Below are 18,043 nucleotides of genomic sequence, written 5' to 3' on the forward strand. Positions count from 1 at the left end.
CCAATTGCAATTCTCCCAACTGTCTCCAAGTTACTTGAAAAAACATTATATAATCAATGAATCAATTACCTTGAAAACAATAACCTGCTCAATGATTGCCAGCATGGCTTTCGACCCTTGCGGTCAACTATGTCGGCTTTGCTGCTTTTTACTGAACAGATACGTGAGTCTCTAAACAAGGGTCAGGTTACTGGAGCTATATACATAGATTTTCGAAAAGCCTTCGATACAGTTAATCATCAAATTTTGTTAAATAAACTTCTTTCTTTTCATTTGTCCTCCTCTACAATAGACATGTTTACATCATATTTAAGTGACAGATCTCAGACTGTAAAAATCGGCTCAGTAACATCACAGCCACGAGGGAGTATGGGAGTATCTTAGGTCCTTTACTTTTCCTTATGTATATTAATGATCTTCCTGATGTGCTTAATTTTTCTAGTTCTTTGTTATATGCTGATGACACTGTTATTTTCCTGTCTGGTCCAGATATTGACACAATTAATCTCAAACTTAATACAGATCTGCAGAATTTACATAACTGGCTGCTAGATAACCATTTAACACTTAATATCAAGAAAACAGAATGTATGTACTTTTATTCATCTAGGAGACAGCTATCCATATCCAATCCCATCACCTTTTCTAATCAAAAACTTTCGATTGTATCCACGTATAAGTATTTGGGAGTCTCTCTTGACTCACATCTACTTATTGTGAGCATGTCCAAACTCTAACCAGAAAGTTAAATCAAAAGTTATTTGTTTATAGTAAAATTAGACCATATTTGTCTCTTTCTGTCTCTAAAACATATCTTCATGCCATCATTATCTCCACTCTGTCGTATTGTTTACCTGTGTGGTCACTTACAACAAATGAAATTCTTGACCAGTAAGAAGACTCTATAATAGAGCCTACAAGATCCACAACAGGCTTCCAGGCTGGACTCACCACTGTATCTTTGTCTAATGCCTTGACATTTCAGAACTATAAATTAAGCCATGGGATAAACTTGTATTGCCAAATCTTAAATGGACACACCTCAACGGCACTTACTGCGCTGGTTCCCAAACCCAGCTTTAGGTTCAAGCGCACTACGAGATCTGTCACTAATGGACTTTTGCCTGTACTGGCCTTTAGGAACTGCTATGGACAGAGATCTTTTTTTCATGTGCTTACTAAAGCTTGGAATGAGATCCCACAGCACATCAGAACTATAACATCAATCAGACTATTTAAAATAACATTTGCTCGCCATCTAATGGACAGGTACATCTGTGACCACTGAGGTGGCTCCATGGCCTCCCCCTAATGCTCTTTCTCTTGGTTTGTGTGTTTTTCGTTGTCTTGTCTTGGAGTTTGTTGTGTGTGTGGTATTTATGTTCTGCAGAGCAGGAACCTGCTGAAAAACAGTTTTATACTGAGTCAGGCCCGATTGTTTTGAATCTTTTCCTGCTTAAAAATATAAATAAATAAATAAATAAATAAATACATTTCCCGTGTGCAGTCTAATGTCCTGCTGGTCCTGATGCATGTTCCCAGAGATATCCCAGCTAACAGGGAACGGTCCCGTAACTTTAACTAACGTTATGTTAAAGTTATGTAAATGTATATTTTTCTGGATCAGTCTTATGTTTTCATATGTTACGGGTCCCGGGCATTGAACACAGATTACAAAACTCAGGAGAAATAAACAGAAAGGATCAGTGGCTTTCCTCAAACGCAGCTTGTAGCGTCTCTTTATTGACATCATATCATCTTGACTTTATACTTATCAATATCACAAAATACACATTATTAACACATCTGTAGTTTTTACTGTTATATTAGTATCTTTTAAAATGAAACTGTTTTACTGTACAAAATGATCACCGTCACTCTCAAATATACAACTATACACTTTCTGAGTCATTTTTATATTAATTATTTTATATTAATAAATTAGAGCATACTGAAATAAAATGTATTATTTACATCTGAATTGAACACAATCACAACAATCAACCGTTTAACCCTGTAATTACTTTCACATTTAACACAAACAAGTTATTAGTTTTAAACACATGTGAACTGACATGTCTTATAATGGCAATGGCACATACTTTTTATGAATATAAACCTGAATTATCAGGAGAAATAAACACAAGAAAAGATCAGTGGCTTTCCTCAAACGCAGCTTGTAGCGTCTGAAGTAAACACACGCGCATCACCATAGCAACCCACAACACACTCCCTCTAGTGGCAACAGTTGTATTTTCTTTTAAAACCTGCAATGTTTAGTGGTGATAATTAATGACTCAGGGTTCAATAAACTCTTTGTCAAATAAAGAAATAAATAAATAAATAAATATTAATACCAAAAGACACATTACCTTGTGACTACATACATTCTCGTAATGTCTTTATGATGTTATTAATATTTGCTAAATGTTTTTTGGAATGGTTTAATTGGAAGTTCATCTAACTTTTTTTTTTTTTTAAACATCATCTAACGTTTTGTCCTAATATTTGCATAACTTTTAAAGAGCGTTATTGAAAGTTATGGGAATGTTCCTTGTTAGCTGGGATTGAACCTGAAGCATTACACTAATCAGTCAGGACTTTGAACCTCTCCTTCTGTAACAACATTTCATCTGATTCTCAACTAAATTCTCTCATTCTCTCTATTTCTCACAACTCTGAACATGCGCTTCTTTCCTCACCATTTAAACCAAACATCAGCGTCTGCAGACAAGCGTTACTCTCTAATGTCTCTTCAGCCTGAAGAATCACTGTAAAATCACAATGTCTGAAGCTCCATATGAAGCACTTCATATACGCAGAACACAATTTTGTTGTGTTTTCTTTTTCTATGGTGTTGTTTTCCACATGTCTTGTTAGATTTGACTTGTGTGTGTCTAGTTGTGTGTTTGAGTTTGTGTTTTTTTCCCTCGTTTAACTTGGTGGGGTTGTGTTTTTGGTTTAGAAAGCTTTGCTCTTTATGATTCCAGGTTTTGGACTGTGTAATACTCTTAATACTCTGGAAAAATGTAAACACTCTGGAAACGTGTCTTAACAGTTTATGGTACTTAAACTTTGGTACTTTCTGTTACTTTAAAATCTCTACATGTGGCTGTGCTTACATTTTATCACTTTTTTTTAAAAATATAAACATAATCATAAACAGGGCAGCACAGCGGCTCAATGGGTAGCACTATCACTTCACAGCCAAAAGGTTCCCGGTTCGAGTCCCGGCTGAGTCAGGAGTTAGCAGGTTCTCCGTGTGTCAGTGTGTGTTTCCTTCCATTACTCCAGTTTCCACCACAGTTTAGAGACATTCAGCAGAGGGAAGATAGCAATACTGTCTGTGTGTGAGCCGGTGATGGACTGAACATCCAGAAATAATGTTTTCATAACATTTCCAAAATTATAGAATGGAATGTTCCTCTAACATTCATATAAACCAAAAAATTTTGTTCTTAATATGTAAAACACAAACAAACAAACAAACAAAAAAACATGTTCAATGTTACATTTTCTGTAATGTTTTTCTCATGGGTGCTTTGATGTGCATCAAATTATTATATAATAGAATTATATGAACTCTTATATCATTTGATCATTTGGTGTCCTTCTCCAAGGGTCCTTGAAGCTTGTAGAAACACAGTTTTGTGAGAACCACCTTCAATCTGATTTACTTTGCTGGATAAAGCAAATGATGACAAAATGAATGTGTTAAACAAGATAAATGGTAAACAAGATGGGCTAATCACAAAAAGCGTGATTAATCCAATTTATATATATATATATATATATATCAGTGCTTCCCACAAGTTTGAAATATACTTGTAGTGGTAGCCGGGTGAAAAATCCTCCTGTTACCCACGACACAAAAATGTGTGATTTTTAACAGTATTTTTATTTAAATTAATTTTAATTACATAGCATACTATACAATTTAATTACATTGTAAATTATTCAAAATTACAGCATTTAAATGCTTCTCCTTTTCCTATGTTCTCCTTCCTGTCATATAGTGTCTCTCTCAGTGAATGGGACACAGATTTTAGCTACTATTAAAATTTATATAATGAATAATATATGTGTCAAATAATGATCTTAGTGTTTTCTTTCTGTGGGGGAGACTACAATAATTTACTATGAATTAAATGGAAATCAAATTAAATACAATTCATTGTGTAACCAAAATATAATGCCCAAAAGAAAAAGAAAGAACTTAGCATGTGACTTTTAATATAAACAATCCCGAAATACACCGGACCCTTAATTTGAAATGTCTGTACTATTGCAGGCTGATCCTTTAGATTCTTACAACCGTATAAAACATTTTATATAAATGCCATAAAGTAGACATTGTAATAATTCATCACTTGAGTTCATTAACAATCGCTTGGCATAAATCTGCGCTTTTCATTGATTGAGAATCACTTTGAAGCAGTCTGAAGCGCTGTTGTGTGAGCTTGTAGAACGCGCAACAGCGCCCTCTTGTGACTTTGCAAAATGCAGCGCCTGTGGGAATGTTAGCGGAAGTAAACAGTTCTGACGCACACATAACGAGCAGGTACGAAATGACTAGTTAATCGATCTCGGATGGTTTCATTATGTTGGGCGGATATAAAAGTATAAAAATAATAAAAGCAAAAATGTGTCTCCAAAAATACCTGGGTGGCCCGCCCAAGTAAAGTCTATGTGTGGGAAGCACTGACATGCCCGTAGGCAGGGGGGGTTCGGGTGGTTCGAACGAACCCCCCCTCTCACTGCCAAAGGTCCAGATTTAAGTCGTTTTTTTTTTGTCATCATATTTTTTAATCAATGCTTGTGACAAATATATATATATATATATACAGTGTTTCCCATACATTGACTATCATGTGGCCGCCCGCCACATTCTAATTTGTCCCGCCACAGTCTCAAAATGAAACGGAAATTAGGTCGCAATATTTAAATTACCGTCTGATTGCGCTCTTTTATATGGCAAAAGTTGGAATCATAAAGCAAAATAAGTAGACTAGAAGCAATTAAGTTTTCGTGCATATTCAAAGTTATCTGAAGCCATTCCATAGCTTCATGTGAGGAACAGAAGGATATGTAACTTACATCGTTAAGTTCACGGTCAGAAACTCGTCTCCCTCTGCTACAGCTGTCAATCATTCAGCACTCAAACAGTGCAAACAGACTTGATCTTGCTGGAGTTTATTGTTGTTTCTGAACGATGTCATCATATTGGCTACAGGATGTCTGTTAGATCGCACAACACAAGGACTATGAATTGGCGTCACATGCACAATAACTGGAATTTAAAAAAGTGAGAAGAAACATTATGATTAATAAACTGTTAGATACAGTCAGATATACACAGGGATTCTCTTGCTAATGTGCCGTGAACTTTTCAATGCGCAGCGCAACTGCGCGCTCTGACTCGATACTGCTTCAAGCGCATCATTCTGCTCCCGGGATGCAAATTTTTTTTTTTTTTTTTTTTTTTTTTTTTTTTGCTGCTGTTTTGAAGCGTTTCATATTATCATTGTTTTGCACACTGAAAGATTATTAATAGCCTACTTTGTTCTGTCGTATCTATCATATCTTGTTGCCCCATTAAAAAGCTGCACAATACATTTAAAATAAGCATATTTTAATCTTACAATAATATACATATAATTATTTACATATAAATCTAATATAAATCGTTTTTTTCCATTTCATAAGAATACAAATAGTCATTTTAAACTTCTTATTAACATTTGGATTACTGTGCAAAGTTTTTTTTTTTTTTTTTTTTTTTTTTTTCCAAGAATTAGGCTAGAATACTTTTTGCTGCTGAATTATATACTCACCTAGTTTACTTATGTATTTATTGGTCAGCTTATGATTATATATTTTTATTCATTTGTTATTTTTATCTATAATGAAGTGGTGTGTTTGCATTCTGGATTGGTTAACAAATCAAAGAGTGACCATTAGCTCCACAAATACAGATGCAGGCTCCCACTAATAAATTATTGCCCTACCATCACCAATAAATAACTTACTTTTATAGCACAAAATTGGTTACAAGAGAACAAATTTTTTCATTGATCTAGTCACTTAATTTTGCTCTCAGAATGCACCAGATTTATGCATGTAAATTTTCCTACGGGGGGGCATGCCCCCGGACCCCCCTAGAGGAACCGATGTACACCCACCACAGTCTCACAAAATCCTGTGGGAAACACTGTATATATATATATATATATATATATATATATATATATATATATATACACATTTTTTTTTTTTTTTTTTTTTAATTAAAAGGATTTCTATATTTTATCCACTCATTAGTCTACAAATATAATAGCCATATAAACGTAGCGTAATTATAATAATAAAATATAGTGGGATATTCAGTGACATTGGCTGTGCAATATCGACTTTTGTGATTGGCCAATACCGGCAGACTGGAGCCAATGGAAATGCAAAGAGGCATTGACAGAGTCAAGAAATTATGATGAAAAGAATTATTATTAATATTTCAGTAAAGTTCATTAAATCTATTCTGTTGTTACTGTGGTCTTTAAACTTATGAACTGTGTATGGACTGACAAAGGTGGTACATGAGGAAGCAATTTGACAACAATGCAGTAAATATATTTTAGGTGCATCAAAAGCGTGCTCGTTAAGATACCAGCAGACAAGCTAATCCAGCACAAATTAGTGCATAAAAGGTCACTAAAATGAAGTATTTGAACCTCGTAATTAAATACAAAAGGAGGAGAAAAACTGCAAAAAGGTCCACTTTTTGAAAAAAAGAACCCCCCCTTTCAATAGGCTGGCTACGGACCTGCAGTTTATAGAGTTTTTTCAAGGATCATCACTCTCATGATGGAACTAATATCCACGAAATATTGCTATAATAAAAATTAAATTGATTTTCAGCCAAAACATTACCGCAGATGGCGTATTTTCAAAAAAACAAACAAACAAAAAAAACAGCAATACTATTAATTGTAGTTTAAATATAGCCAGCGATGCATGATGTCCACTTGAGTGGACACATGATTAATCACAATTTCCTCAAATCACAAAATCAATACTTGGATATTTTAACAATTATATTGCTCCTTAGTTGTTGCCTGATGTCCTCATATTTTTTTTTTACCTGCAAGGGTCTCCTGGAATAGAAGGAATAGGCAGACATTCCTCCCCTACAAGGCACATGTGCTATTTTTCTGCCATCTTGTTTTAGAGAATTTTTTTTTTTGCACTTGCAAAAGTTGCCCAGTGGGTGGCAGTGTATTGCATGACACAATAGCGTCCAATGTAGTGACTGATGTGCAACTGTGACATTCAGACTCATTTATATAGGAGAAAACAACTATTGAATAGCTGTCCCCTGTAGTGGCCTCTATGCATGAAAGGGTATATATTTTTAAATTTTTACTGTTCTGACTTCCGGGTTAAAAGATTATTTTAATGTAATGCAAAGTTTAAAACTAATAAGTTTTAGGCTTTTTCTTTTCTTTTACAAGCTCCCAGTTTGCTTATGTATTTACTGCTAAATTGACCAACTATTATACAGATGTAGAAAATGATGCATAATAAATAATTTCTGGTTACATACTAAAACAGCATTTGAATATTTCGTTTATTTATATAGTAATTGTCCTAGAATGTTTTAGTGTTAGAGTGAAAAAAGTATGCTGAGTATGAGCTTAAACACACACACACACACACACACACCTGTCGGTCCCCACTTGAACAAAAATAAAAATCACCAGAGCATTTTTTACTTGATTATAGTATGATTTAAAGCATTAAATTATGACAAAAGTGTCAAAATTATGACATAATTATAAGATAAAAAGTCGAAATTGATGTCATTATTATGACTGTCAAGAGATTACAAAATCTAAATTATGACATTAAGTCAATATGACATGATATTATAAGATACAAAGTTTAAATTATCTATTTAAGTGTTACAATGTTACAAAAAAGTTACAAATTCTATTTCTAATAAATACTCTTGTTTTTAAATTTTTATTCATCAAAGAATCCTAAAAAAAAAGAAAGAAAAGAAAACAAAATGTATGATGGTTTCCACAAAAATATGAGCTGTTTTTAACACTGATAATAATCATAAATGTTTCTTGAGCAGCAAATCAGCATATTAGAATGATTTCTGAAGGATCATGTGACACTGAAGACTGGAGTAATGATGCTGAAAATTCAGCTTTGCATCACAGGAATAAATTATATTCTACTATATATTCACATAGAAAACAGCTGATTTATATTGGAAAAATATTTACTATTCACTATTTTTACAGTATTTTTGCTCTTTTGCTAATTTTAGTTCCAGAAACACAAGAGATCTTTTCTAGATCTTCACAAAAATATGGTCAAAAACACAATAATATAGTTTATAAACATTTATTATTTACAGCACACACAAAACAATGAAAAACAGACATAAATACACTTACATCTGAATATCTTTACAAATTACATCTGAATAGAAAATAATATTCTTTACAATTATTTAATCTCTGTACAACAGTTGGAGTGCATCTCAAGTCTATGAGATTAAAGAGCTGTGTGTGTGTGTGTGTGTGTGTGTGTGTGTGTGTGTGTGTGTGTGTGTGTGCGCGCGCATGAGAGAGTTGGAATTATATGCCCAACCACAAGGGGGCGTTAGAAACAGCATCACTCTCATATAATCATGTTATTTTTAGGTATTCTTAATCTACAATAGTCTCTTGTTCTTCTCACAGTCTCGAGCTCGTTCAGCACTTGTGGTGCTTCCATTTGCGCGTCGCTGAAGTGATGTGCAGGTCTTTCTTCAGCCACGGGAACAGATTGGACAGCTCGATGGATCCGCTCGCTCGCATGGTTCCCGTGATGAGGTAGAGCTGCGCGCGGCCGGGTCTGACGAGCGTGTGCGCGCATCTGAGATTGATGAGCAGCCAGCGCTGCAGCAGACTGGAGGTGTCGTAGGGCAGCAGCGGCCCGCGCTGGATCAACTCCACCGGGCCCTCGACTGTCAGCTCCGGCTCCGAGGACGGCACGCGCCGCCGGGAGATCTTGGCTTTCACAGCTGCAGGGAGAAAAGAGGGTGAGTTAGGTGTCCGCAACATGAGAAAAAATGCTTTGGTAAATATAAATTATAACATAAAAGACTTAAAGTGATGACATAAAATTCTTAATTATTACATAAAAAGACGACATTATGACAAAAAGTAATAATTATGACAAATTTAAGTAGAAACTATGACATATAAAGTCAACATTATGATATACAAAGTCATTGTTATACTATTATAAGGTATATTACAAGTCATTATAATGTAAAAATTATTGTAAGGTAGAAATTATGACATACCAAGTCATAACTATAATATATGACATACTAAGTAATTACTATGACCAAGTCATAATTTTGAGATTTAAAAAAAAATCAAAATTCTGACATAAAAAGTTGAAATTATGACATACAAAGTTATTGTTATGAAATACTGTCATAATACAAAAAATATTGTAAGGTAGAAATTATGACAAAAAGGGATACGTCTTAATTATGACATAAAAATATGAAATAAATTTAATAATTATAACATACTAATTTATAACTATAAGATAAAAAGTAGGAATTATGACATATTAATTTATTACTATGACTATGACTATAATTAATGACATAAAAAGTTAAAATTATTACATAAGTCTAAATTACAGCATACAGTCATTATGACTAAGTCGTAATGAGATTAAGAAAATCGAAACTATGACAGTCATAATTATAACATAGTATGTCATAATTACTTTTTAAGACTTAATTATGACATAAAAAGTTGAAATCAAGTCATAATTGTAACATAAATTTTAACTTTTCATCTGATAAATATGATTTAATATGTCATAATTTCAACTTTTCATCTGATAAATGACATTATGTCATAATGTCACTAATTATGATTTAGAAAAACATGATTTTTTATTCTTAAGTGTCAGAAATGGTCTTCCATAGGAAACTCCAAACCACATCAGAATCCTTCAGTCTGCTGAACTGATATGAATATGAATATCTGCTTACTGAAGTCATTGAGGCAGAGGGCGTCCAGCACGGTTTTGAGAGACGGCGCTTCCTCCACAGACGGGCAGCTTTGACACACAGGCTGAGGGAATTCTGCAGACAGGAATATACGGTCAACTCAATGCATTTACAGGCACATTTCTGCATTTGTCAGATGCGGTCAGTGAGTGTTTGAGGTCTGACCTTTGGAGAAGGCGCTGATGTGTTTGGGCAGCGGCGTCAGGCACGTGTCGTCCTGCGCTGGGAAGCGGTCGCAGTTCAGGGCTTCGGGCCAAGAGTGTCCGTGACAGGCCAACACGGGAGCGCAGCTCTCCTTCACGGCCACACACACGCTACGACAGGGCTGGATGAACCTGCAGACGTGATCACATACGGTCAGAACTTAAACATCAGTCAATATGTAGGTTAAAAATCTGCTGCAGTTTCCTGCGATTCAGTCAAAAGCGCTGTGCTGAATCAGTAAATCTCTGTTCAGGATGAAGAGCGTCTGCACGTACCTGTCCAGGCAGACGGGAGCGACGAGCGAGCAGACGAAGGCCCGGGCCTGCGGGTGGCAGCCGGTGTGGAGCAGCGTCCTCCAGTCGTCCGAGCGAGGAACCGCTTCCTCCAGACTGCTGTGACCCAGCAGGTTGGGTAACCTCATCTCCGAGTACGGCACGTCCTGGCAGACGCTCATCTGGTGAGGGACGGGGACGCAGCGTGTGGTCTGGCCCAGGTCGAAGGCCCCGGCGTGGGAGAAGAGAGAGAAGAGGAGCAGCAGGCAGGAGAGATCCATGATGGGTGAGTGATGCCGGAGCTGAGCCGGGTCTGTCTTTATATAGAGGCGGGCAGATGTTATCAACGACACATCTGAGGGCCGCAGACAGGGTGACGAGCAGGAGATAACGGGCCCCAGACGGGGGGGTGTGAGGGGGGACATTAAATACACAATCAAAGAGACACACTTAACCTCCGTTTGCAGAGTCACATGGGCTGCCGGTGTCACTAATACAGTGTGCAAACTTTATTTCATGGGACGTTTTTGGTGCAGGATTCATTTTAGATGATAAAACTGGATGATAAATAATGAAAAATTCAGTAAATATGTTGGTTCCAATCTGCTGCAGTTTTCTGCAATTTAGTCAAAAACACTGTAAATTTCACTGCATATATATTTGTGCAAACAAATTTTTGTGACATTTTTAGTGTCCACACTCAGATAATTTCAGATGATAAAACGTAATGATAAATAATGAAAAAATCAGTAAATATGTTGGCAAAAATCTGCTGCAATTTCATGCAATTTAGTCTAAACAAATTTGTAAATTTTGAGCACATGGTTCATTTATATATATATAAACTGCTTGATAATTAATGAAAATATCAATAAATATGTTTGTTATCAATACGTTATCTGCTGCCATATTTACAATTTAGTCAAAATGAGTTCCACTATATATATTTACTAAAATATTTGTGCAAACAAATGTTTTGTGACATATTTAGTGTCCATGTTTAGATTATTTCAGATGATAAAACTTAATAAATAATAATAAGAAATCAGTAAATATGTTGACAGAAATCTGCTGCAATTTAGTCAAAACCACGTTGCAGATTTTACTACATATTTTTAATAGAATATTTGTGTAATCAATTTTTTTTTTACTTTTTAGTGTCCACATTAAAATCATTTCATAAGATAAAACTTATCGATAAATAATTAAAAAATCAGTTTGCTGAAATATGCTGCAATTTCATGCAATTTGTCAAAACCACTTTGCAGATTTTACTACATATTTTTTAATAAAATACTTTAATTTAATAATTTTTTGTGACATTTTTAGTATATGGTTCATTTATATGTTCAGATCATTTCAGATGATAAAACTGTTTGATAATCAATGAAAATATCAATCAATATGTTTATGATATCAGTATGAAATCTGCTGCAATATCTTGCGATTTTGTCAAAACCACTATATATTTCTCAATAGAATATTTGTACAAACAAATTTTTGTGATATTTTTAGTGTCCACACTCAGATAATTTCAGTTGATAAAACTTAATGATAAATAATGAACAAATCAGTAAATATGTTGACAGAAATCTGCTGCAATTTCATGCAATTTGGTCAAAAACCACTTTGTAAATTATAATAAAATACTTGTGCAAACATATTTTTTTTTGTTGACATTTTTAGTATATAAATCATTCATATGTTCAGATCACTTCAGATGATAAAATTAAATGTTGAATGAAAATAAAATCTTAGTGCAAAAAATTTTAGTACAAGATTCATTTATACGTTCAGATTATAAAAGTGAACGATAAATAATGAAAATTAAGATGGTTGAAATCTGCTGCAATTTACTGAAACGTAGTCAAAATTTCACTGCATTTTTTAAAATAAAATATTATATTTCACCCATTGTTTTGTTTTGTTTTGTTTTTTTTTGGGGGGGGGGGGGGGGTGAAACTTTTAGGGCATGATATAAATGTCATTTTCAAGTGAAAATTATTAAATTAAAATTTAAAAATGTATAATTAAAATAATGTCCGATAACGTTCATGTCGTTCCACCGACATCAGATGCAGAAATGTATGTTCCTTACATTAACAGCACAAACAGTGTCAAATGTACCAGTGTCAAAGGCACATTATGTGCGGATTTGTTCTTTATTCCTTCTGGAATTCTTTCATAGCTCATATATGTGTGTGTACTTCGTACTACAACATTTTCTCAGCATTATATTCTATAACAGACGTTTTTCACGAAGCAGCGAGGACGTGTTCCTGCAAAGCTTTGTGCTGAACGTCTGGTCTGCGTGGAGACCGGTGGGCAGACAGGCGTCTCCAGCGCGCTGACAGCTCCTCTGTCTCCAGCATGTCAATTTGAGCTTCCTCTGCCAGCGAGAGCCTCGTGAGCAGCCTGTCTGCCATTGTCTGCAGTCTACCTGTCCAGCGGCCCAGCTTTGATCTGACCACAGCGGCTGCATTCGTATTCAAATCCTCAAGCTCGTGCTGCAGATGTAACAGGGCATTGTCCCTCTAATGTCTCAGACGTGCTTAACGCAGCGTACTTCACTGGATTATCTCACATTAGTGCTCGTGACATTAGCATTTACAGCCCTTCACTTCTGCAGGATCCCTCTGGCCAAACCAGCGTCTACAGACTACAGTTTTGTCAGTTTATTTATACTAAAAATTATATTTGAATGCATGCTGTGATCCCAGCAGCTTCTCAGAATGTTCTGGCAAGGTTCTTCCAATGACGTTCATTCAAAGTTATCTGGTCAGTAATAATATTCTCAGAATGTTCATGGAATGTTTTTTTTCTGTGTTACATTTTTAAATGTTACTATTTGTTTTCGGAATGTTCAGAGGACATTCAAAAGTAACATTCCAAAACTGTTTGCAAAATGGAATGTTCCCTAAATGTTCATTTAAAATGCATTTAAAAGATTTTTTAAAAAATAGGCATTTTAGGGAACTTTCAGAAATAACCTTTTCGTCACTTAAAACTTATTGTTTTTCTCATTAGTAAATCATTGCGTTTTCATGTGCAGCTCATTTTTAGTTTAAACTGTCTGGTTTACTAACTTTACAAGTGCATGCTGTAATTCCATTCTTTGACCAATTAATTTTCATTAAAAATTGCATTTTTAGCCAGTGAAATATTTTAAAGGTGCACATAAATAGAACATTTAATTTCACTGTGAATTGTATTAATTTTTCATCACTTTTCCAGGCCTGAAAAATGACTTTCAGAATGAAATGTTAAACTGCATCTTCAAACACATATTTTTATACTTTAAGATCATTTCAGATGATAAAACTGAACAGTAAAAATATGAAATATACTGCAATTTAGTCAAAAGCACTTTCACCCAGTTACAGACCTAAATGATAAACTTTACCTTACACATTCATATAGATTTGAACTGAAAGCATAACACACATGTTATTTGTCAACTACAGACTTATGCCATATGCCAAAAACAAGTTGCAGAAGACATAAACTAACTACATTTCTATTTGTTTTCTGTGAGACATCAGGTTTCTGCACTGAGGTGTAAAGTTTCCAGACTAACAGACTGTCCTGAAGCCCCGAGCCACATGTTTGACGACAGTCTGATCTGACCAAAGTCTGTCTGGAAGACAAAACACATGAGATGAGAAATCAGTCTGGAATCATTTTATGACAAGAAAGCGCACTGAAATGATTTTAAAACAGACAGACTAAAGTCCATCTAAAGTCTGTGGCTCTGTTCCCGTCGGCCCCAGCCTTCTGAGCCACTTTACTGCCCTGGACAGACGGCAGCTACTAAGGGACCTAACTGGGCAATTAGAGACACATACCCATTTAGGAGAACAATGGGGTCCATGCGTCAGGTTAAGCACCCCTCTCGCCGCTGATTACCCCCCGGGTGCGTGTTATTCTTTCTAACGGCCCTCCTGCCCCTCTCCGGCCTGCTGTTTGGATTGTTAATGGGACTCGTTCAGTCAGTCGGCGTTTGAGCTGAAGACAGTGTCTACTTGATGCACCGGGACTATAAATGAAGAACTAGTGCTGTGTTGAAAGAAAACATAGTGTGTAGTATGCAAGTAGTGTGCTGCAATGTTGCAACATGACCACAATTCATGTTAAAAATGTCTTATTGTCCGTCTGATTACATAATGATTTAGGAATTATGTTGAGTGCATTAAGAATTCTGTGCAGTGCAGTGTTATTTTTGTATTATAGTATTAATATTTTGAATCAGCTTTTTATTTTTATGGTTTTCGTTTTAATTTTAGCTTAAGTTTTTAGTAATTTTGCTATGTGCTTTTGTCATTTTTATTCTTTTGCAAGATTTTTTTATTTTAGTGATTTTAGTTCTTCAACTAATTTTATTTTCATTGAGTTGTTTCATTGATTATCCCATCTAATGTTTGTATATAATTAAATTTTTTTGCTTTATTTCATTTAACAATTTTTAATAGTTTTAGTTAACAACAGTATGCTTTGTTGTATACTGCATATTTTGGCAAATAGTATGTTGTCATCTAGGTGTTATAACATTAATAAACAACACTTGAGAAGAAATACAAAAATATGATTTGGTTTTGTCTTTATGTAATAAATAGAGTATTTTCATATATTATAGTACAGAAGAATGCTGCTCCGGTTTTGGAGTGTAATCAATCAAGTTCAGAAAGTGAGTATGCAGTATATAGAGCAGAGACAGAAAGACTAGTGTGATGTTATTCTGAATGATGTGTTAATCTATAGCCTGTGTGTCACAGACTCAGTCGTCAGGTCGAGTCTCCGTCTGCATCTGCTGCATCTCCTCCATCAGCTCTTCACATCACAGATGGACAGATTGTAAACGGGCTGAATCTGAAATGGTTTTATCTTATTTATGAAAGATTACTGACGTGTGTATTAAGATGCATAAGCATGTTGTATGCATTCAAATAATAAAACACTGCTGTTCTGATTTGCAGGTTTTAACAAATAACATTTTCAAGGCCAATAAATATACAATAATTCAGTCAATGTGATGTTTATGCTTTGAAAGCTCTATGCACTGTTTGGTGACCTCTGACCTCATTATAAGTTTAATAAACGACACTTGAGAAGAGATTATGAGATATAATTTATGATTTGGTTGGTAAATACATCACATTTCAAGGGAAATTAATTTACTTTCATGATTTGAGTGCTATCTTTGCTGTTAAAGAGCATGTGTGAGTGAATATCCTTCCTATCCATTTTAAAATATATGAAAATTGAAACAAAGTACAAAACATTACATCTATTGTAGTGCAAAATACATGCCACTTCAGTATTAGTGTGCAATTAAACAAATTAATTTGCTGTGAATATAAAATTGGTAACAATATTTATAAATGTGTTGTGGGAGAACATTTACTACCAGCAGGGTGCAGTGTACAGATGTTATTGTTGTATTGTTTATCAACAGCAGAGGGCAGTATAGAAAAGGCAAATGTAGAGTTATTAACAGCAGAGGGCAGTATAGAGGGCCAGTGTACAGTTATTAACAGCAGAGGGCAATATAGAGATGTTTGTAGAGGGCCCGTGTAGAGTTATTAACAGCAGAGGGCAGTATAGAGACGTATGAGGGCCAGTGTAGTTATTAACAGCAGAGTGCAGTATAGAGATGTATAGAAGGCCAATGTAGTTATTAACAGCAGAGTGCAGTATAGAGATGTTTATAGAGGGCCAGTGTAGAGTTATTAACAGCAGAGTGCAGTATAGAGATGTTTATAGAGGGCCAGTGTAGAGTTATTAACAGCAGAGTGCAGTATAGAGATGTTTGTAGAGGGCCAGTGTAGAGTTATTAACAGCAGAGGGCAGTATAGAGATGTTTATAGAGGGCCAGTGTAGAGTTATTAACAGCAGAGTGCAGTATAGAGATGTTTATAGAGGGCCAGTGTAGAGTTATTAACAGCAGAGTGCAGTATAGAGATGTTTATAGAGGGCCAGTGTAGAGTTATTAACAGCAGAGGGCAGTATAGAGACGTATATAGGGCCAGTGTACAGTTATTAACAGCAGAGGGCAATATAGAGATGTTTATAGAGGGCCAGTGTAGAGTTATTAACAGCAGAGTGCAGTATAGAGATGTTTGTAGAGGGCCAGTGTAGAGTTATTAACAGCAGAGGGCAGTATAGAGATGTATAGAAGGCCAATGTAGTTATTAACAGCAGAGTGCAGTATAGAGATGTTTATAGAGGGCCAGTGTAGAGTTATTAACAGCAGAGTGCAGTATAGAGATGTTTGTAGAGGGCCAGTGTAGAGTTATTAACAGCAGAGTGCAGTATAGAGATGTTTGTAGAGGGCCAGTGTAGAGTTATTAACAGCAGAGGGCAGTATAGAGATGTTTGTAGAGGGCCAGTGTAGAGTTATTAACAGCAGAGGGCAGTATAGAGATGTTTATAGAGGGCCAGTGTAGAGTTATTAACAGCAGAGTGCAGTATAGAGATGTTTGTAGAGGGCCAGTGTAGAGTTATTAACAGCAGAGGGCAGTATAGAGATGTATAGAAGGCCAATGTAGTTATAAACAGCAGAGTGCAGTATAGAGATGTTTGTAGAGGGCCAGTGTAGAGTTATTAACAGCAGAGGGCAGTATAGAGATGTATAGAAGGCCAATGTAGTTATAAACAGCAGAGTGCAGTATAGAGATGTTTGTAGAGGGCCAGTGTAGAGTTATTAACAGCAGAGTGCAGTATAGAGATGTTTGTAGAGGGCCAGTGTAGAGTTATTAACAGCAGAGTGCAGTATAGAGATGTTTGTAGAGGGCCAGTGTAGAGTTATTAACAGCAGAGGGCAGTATAGAGATGTTTATAGAGGGCCAGTGTAGAGTTATTAACAGCAGAGGGCAGTATAGAGATGTTTATAGAGGGCCAGTGTAGAGTTATTAACAGCAGAGGGCAATATAGAGATGTTTGTAGAGGGCCAGTGTAGAGTTATTAACAGCAGAGTGCAGTATAGAGATGTTTGTAGAGGGCCAGTGTAGAGTTATTAACAGCAGAGTGCAGTATAGAGATGTTTGTAGAGGGCCAGTGTAGAGTTATTAACAGCAGAGTGCAGTATAGAGATGTTTGTAGAGGGCCAGTGTAGAGTTATTAACAGCAGAGTGCAGTATAGAGATGTTTGTAGAGGGCCAGTGTAGAGTTATTAACAGCAGAGGGCAATATAGAGATGTTTGTAGAGGGCCAGTGTAGAGTTATTAACAGCAGAGGGCAATATAGAGATGTTTATAGAGGGCCAGTGTAGAGTTATTAACAGCAGGGGCAGTATAGAGATGTTTATAGAGGGCCAGTGTAGAGTTATTAACAGCAGAGGGCAGTATAGAGATGTTTGTAGAGGGCCAGTGTTGAGTTATTAACAGCAGAGGGCAGTATAGAGATGTTTATAGAGGGCCAGTGTAGAGTTATTAACAGCAGAGGGCAGTATAGAGATGTTTATAGAGGGCCAGTGTAGAGT

General features: G+C 35.6%; 1 protein-coding gene and 1 long non-coding RNA gene across 2 annotated transcripts; one reads left to right on the top strand and one right to left on the bottom strand.

Moving 5' to 3' along the window:
* Positions 1-8,765: 8,765 nt before the first annotated feature.
* On the bottom strand, positions 8,766-12,427 carry szl (sizzled). Its single transcript, XM_048159116.1, has 4 exons — positions 10,570-12,427; positions 10,256-10,425; positions 10,073-10,165; positions 8,766-9,076 (listed from the first exon to the last, which is right to left on the bottom strand). Exons 1-4 carry the CDS (start codon positions 10,989-10,991, stop codon positions 8,766-8,768), a joined length of 996 nt encoding a protein of 331 aa, XP_048015073.1. The 5' UTR covers positions 10,992-12,427.
* On the top strand, positions 8,957-14,918 carry LOC125247678. Its single transcript, XR_007180139.1, has 4 exons — positions 8,957-9,094; positions 10,007-10,446; positions 10,548-10,852; positions 14,109-14,918. It is a non-coding gene; the product is annotated as an uncharacterized LOC125247678 (long non-coding RNA).
* The last annotated feature ends 3,125 nt before the right edge of the window (positions 14,919-18,043 follow it).

The sequence above is a fragment of the Megalobrama amblycephala genome, linkage group LG15 (genome assembly GCF_018812025.1).
Source record: "Megalobrama amblycephala isolate DHTTF-2021 linkage group LG15, ASM1881202v1, whole genome shotgun sequence".
NCBI classification, from domain to species: Eukaryota; Metazoa; Chordata; class Actinopteri; order Cypriniformes; family Xenocyprididae; genus Megalobrama; species Megalobrama amblycephala.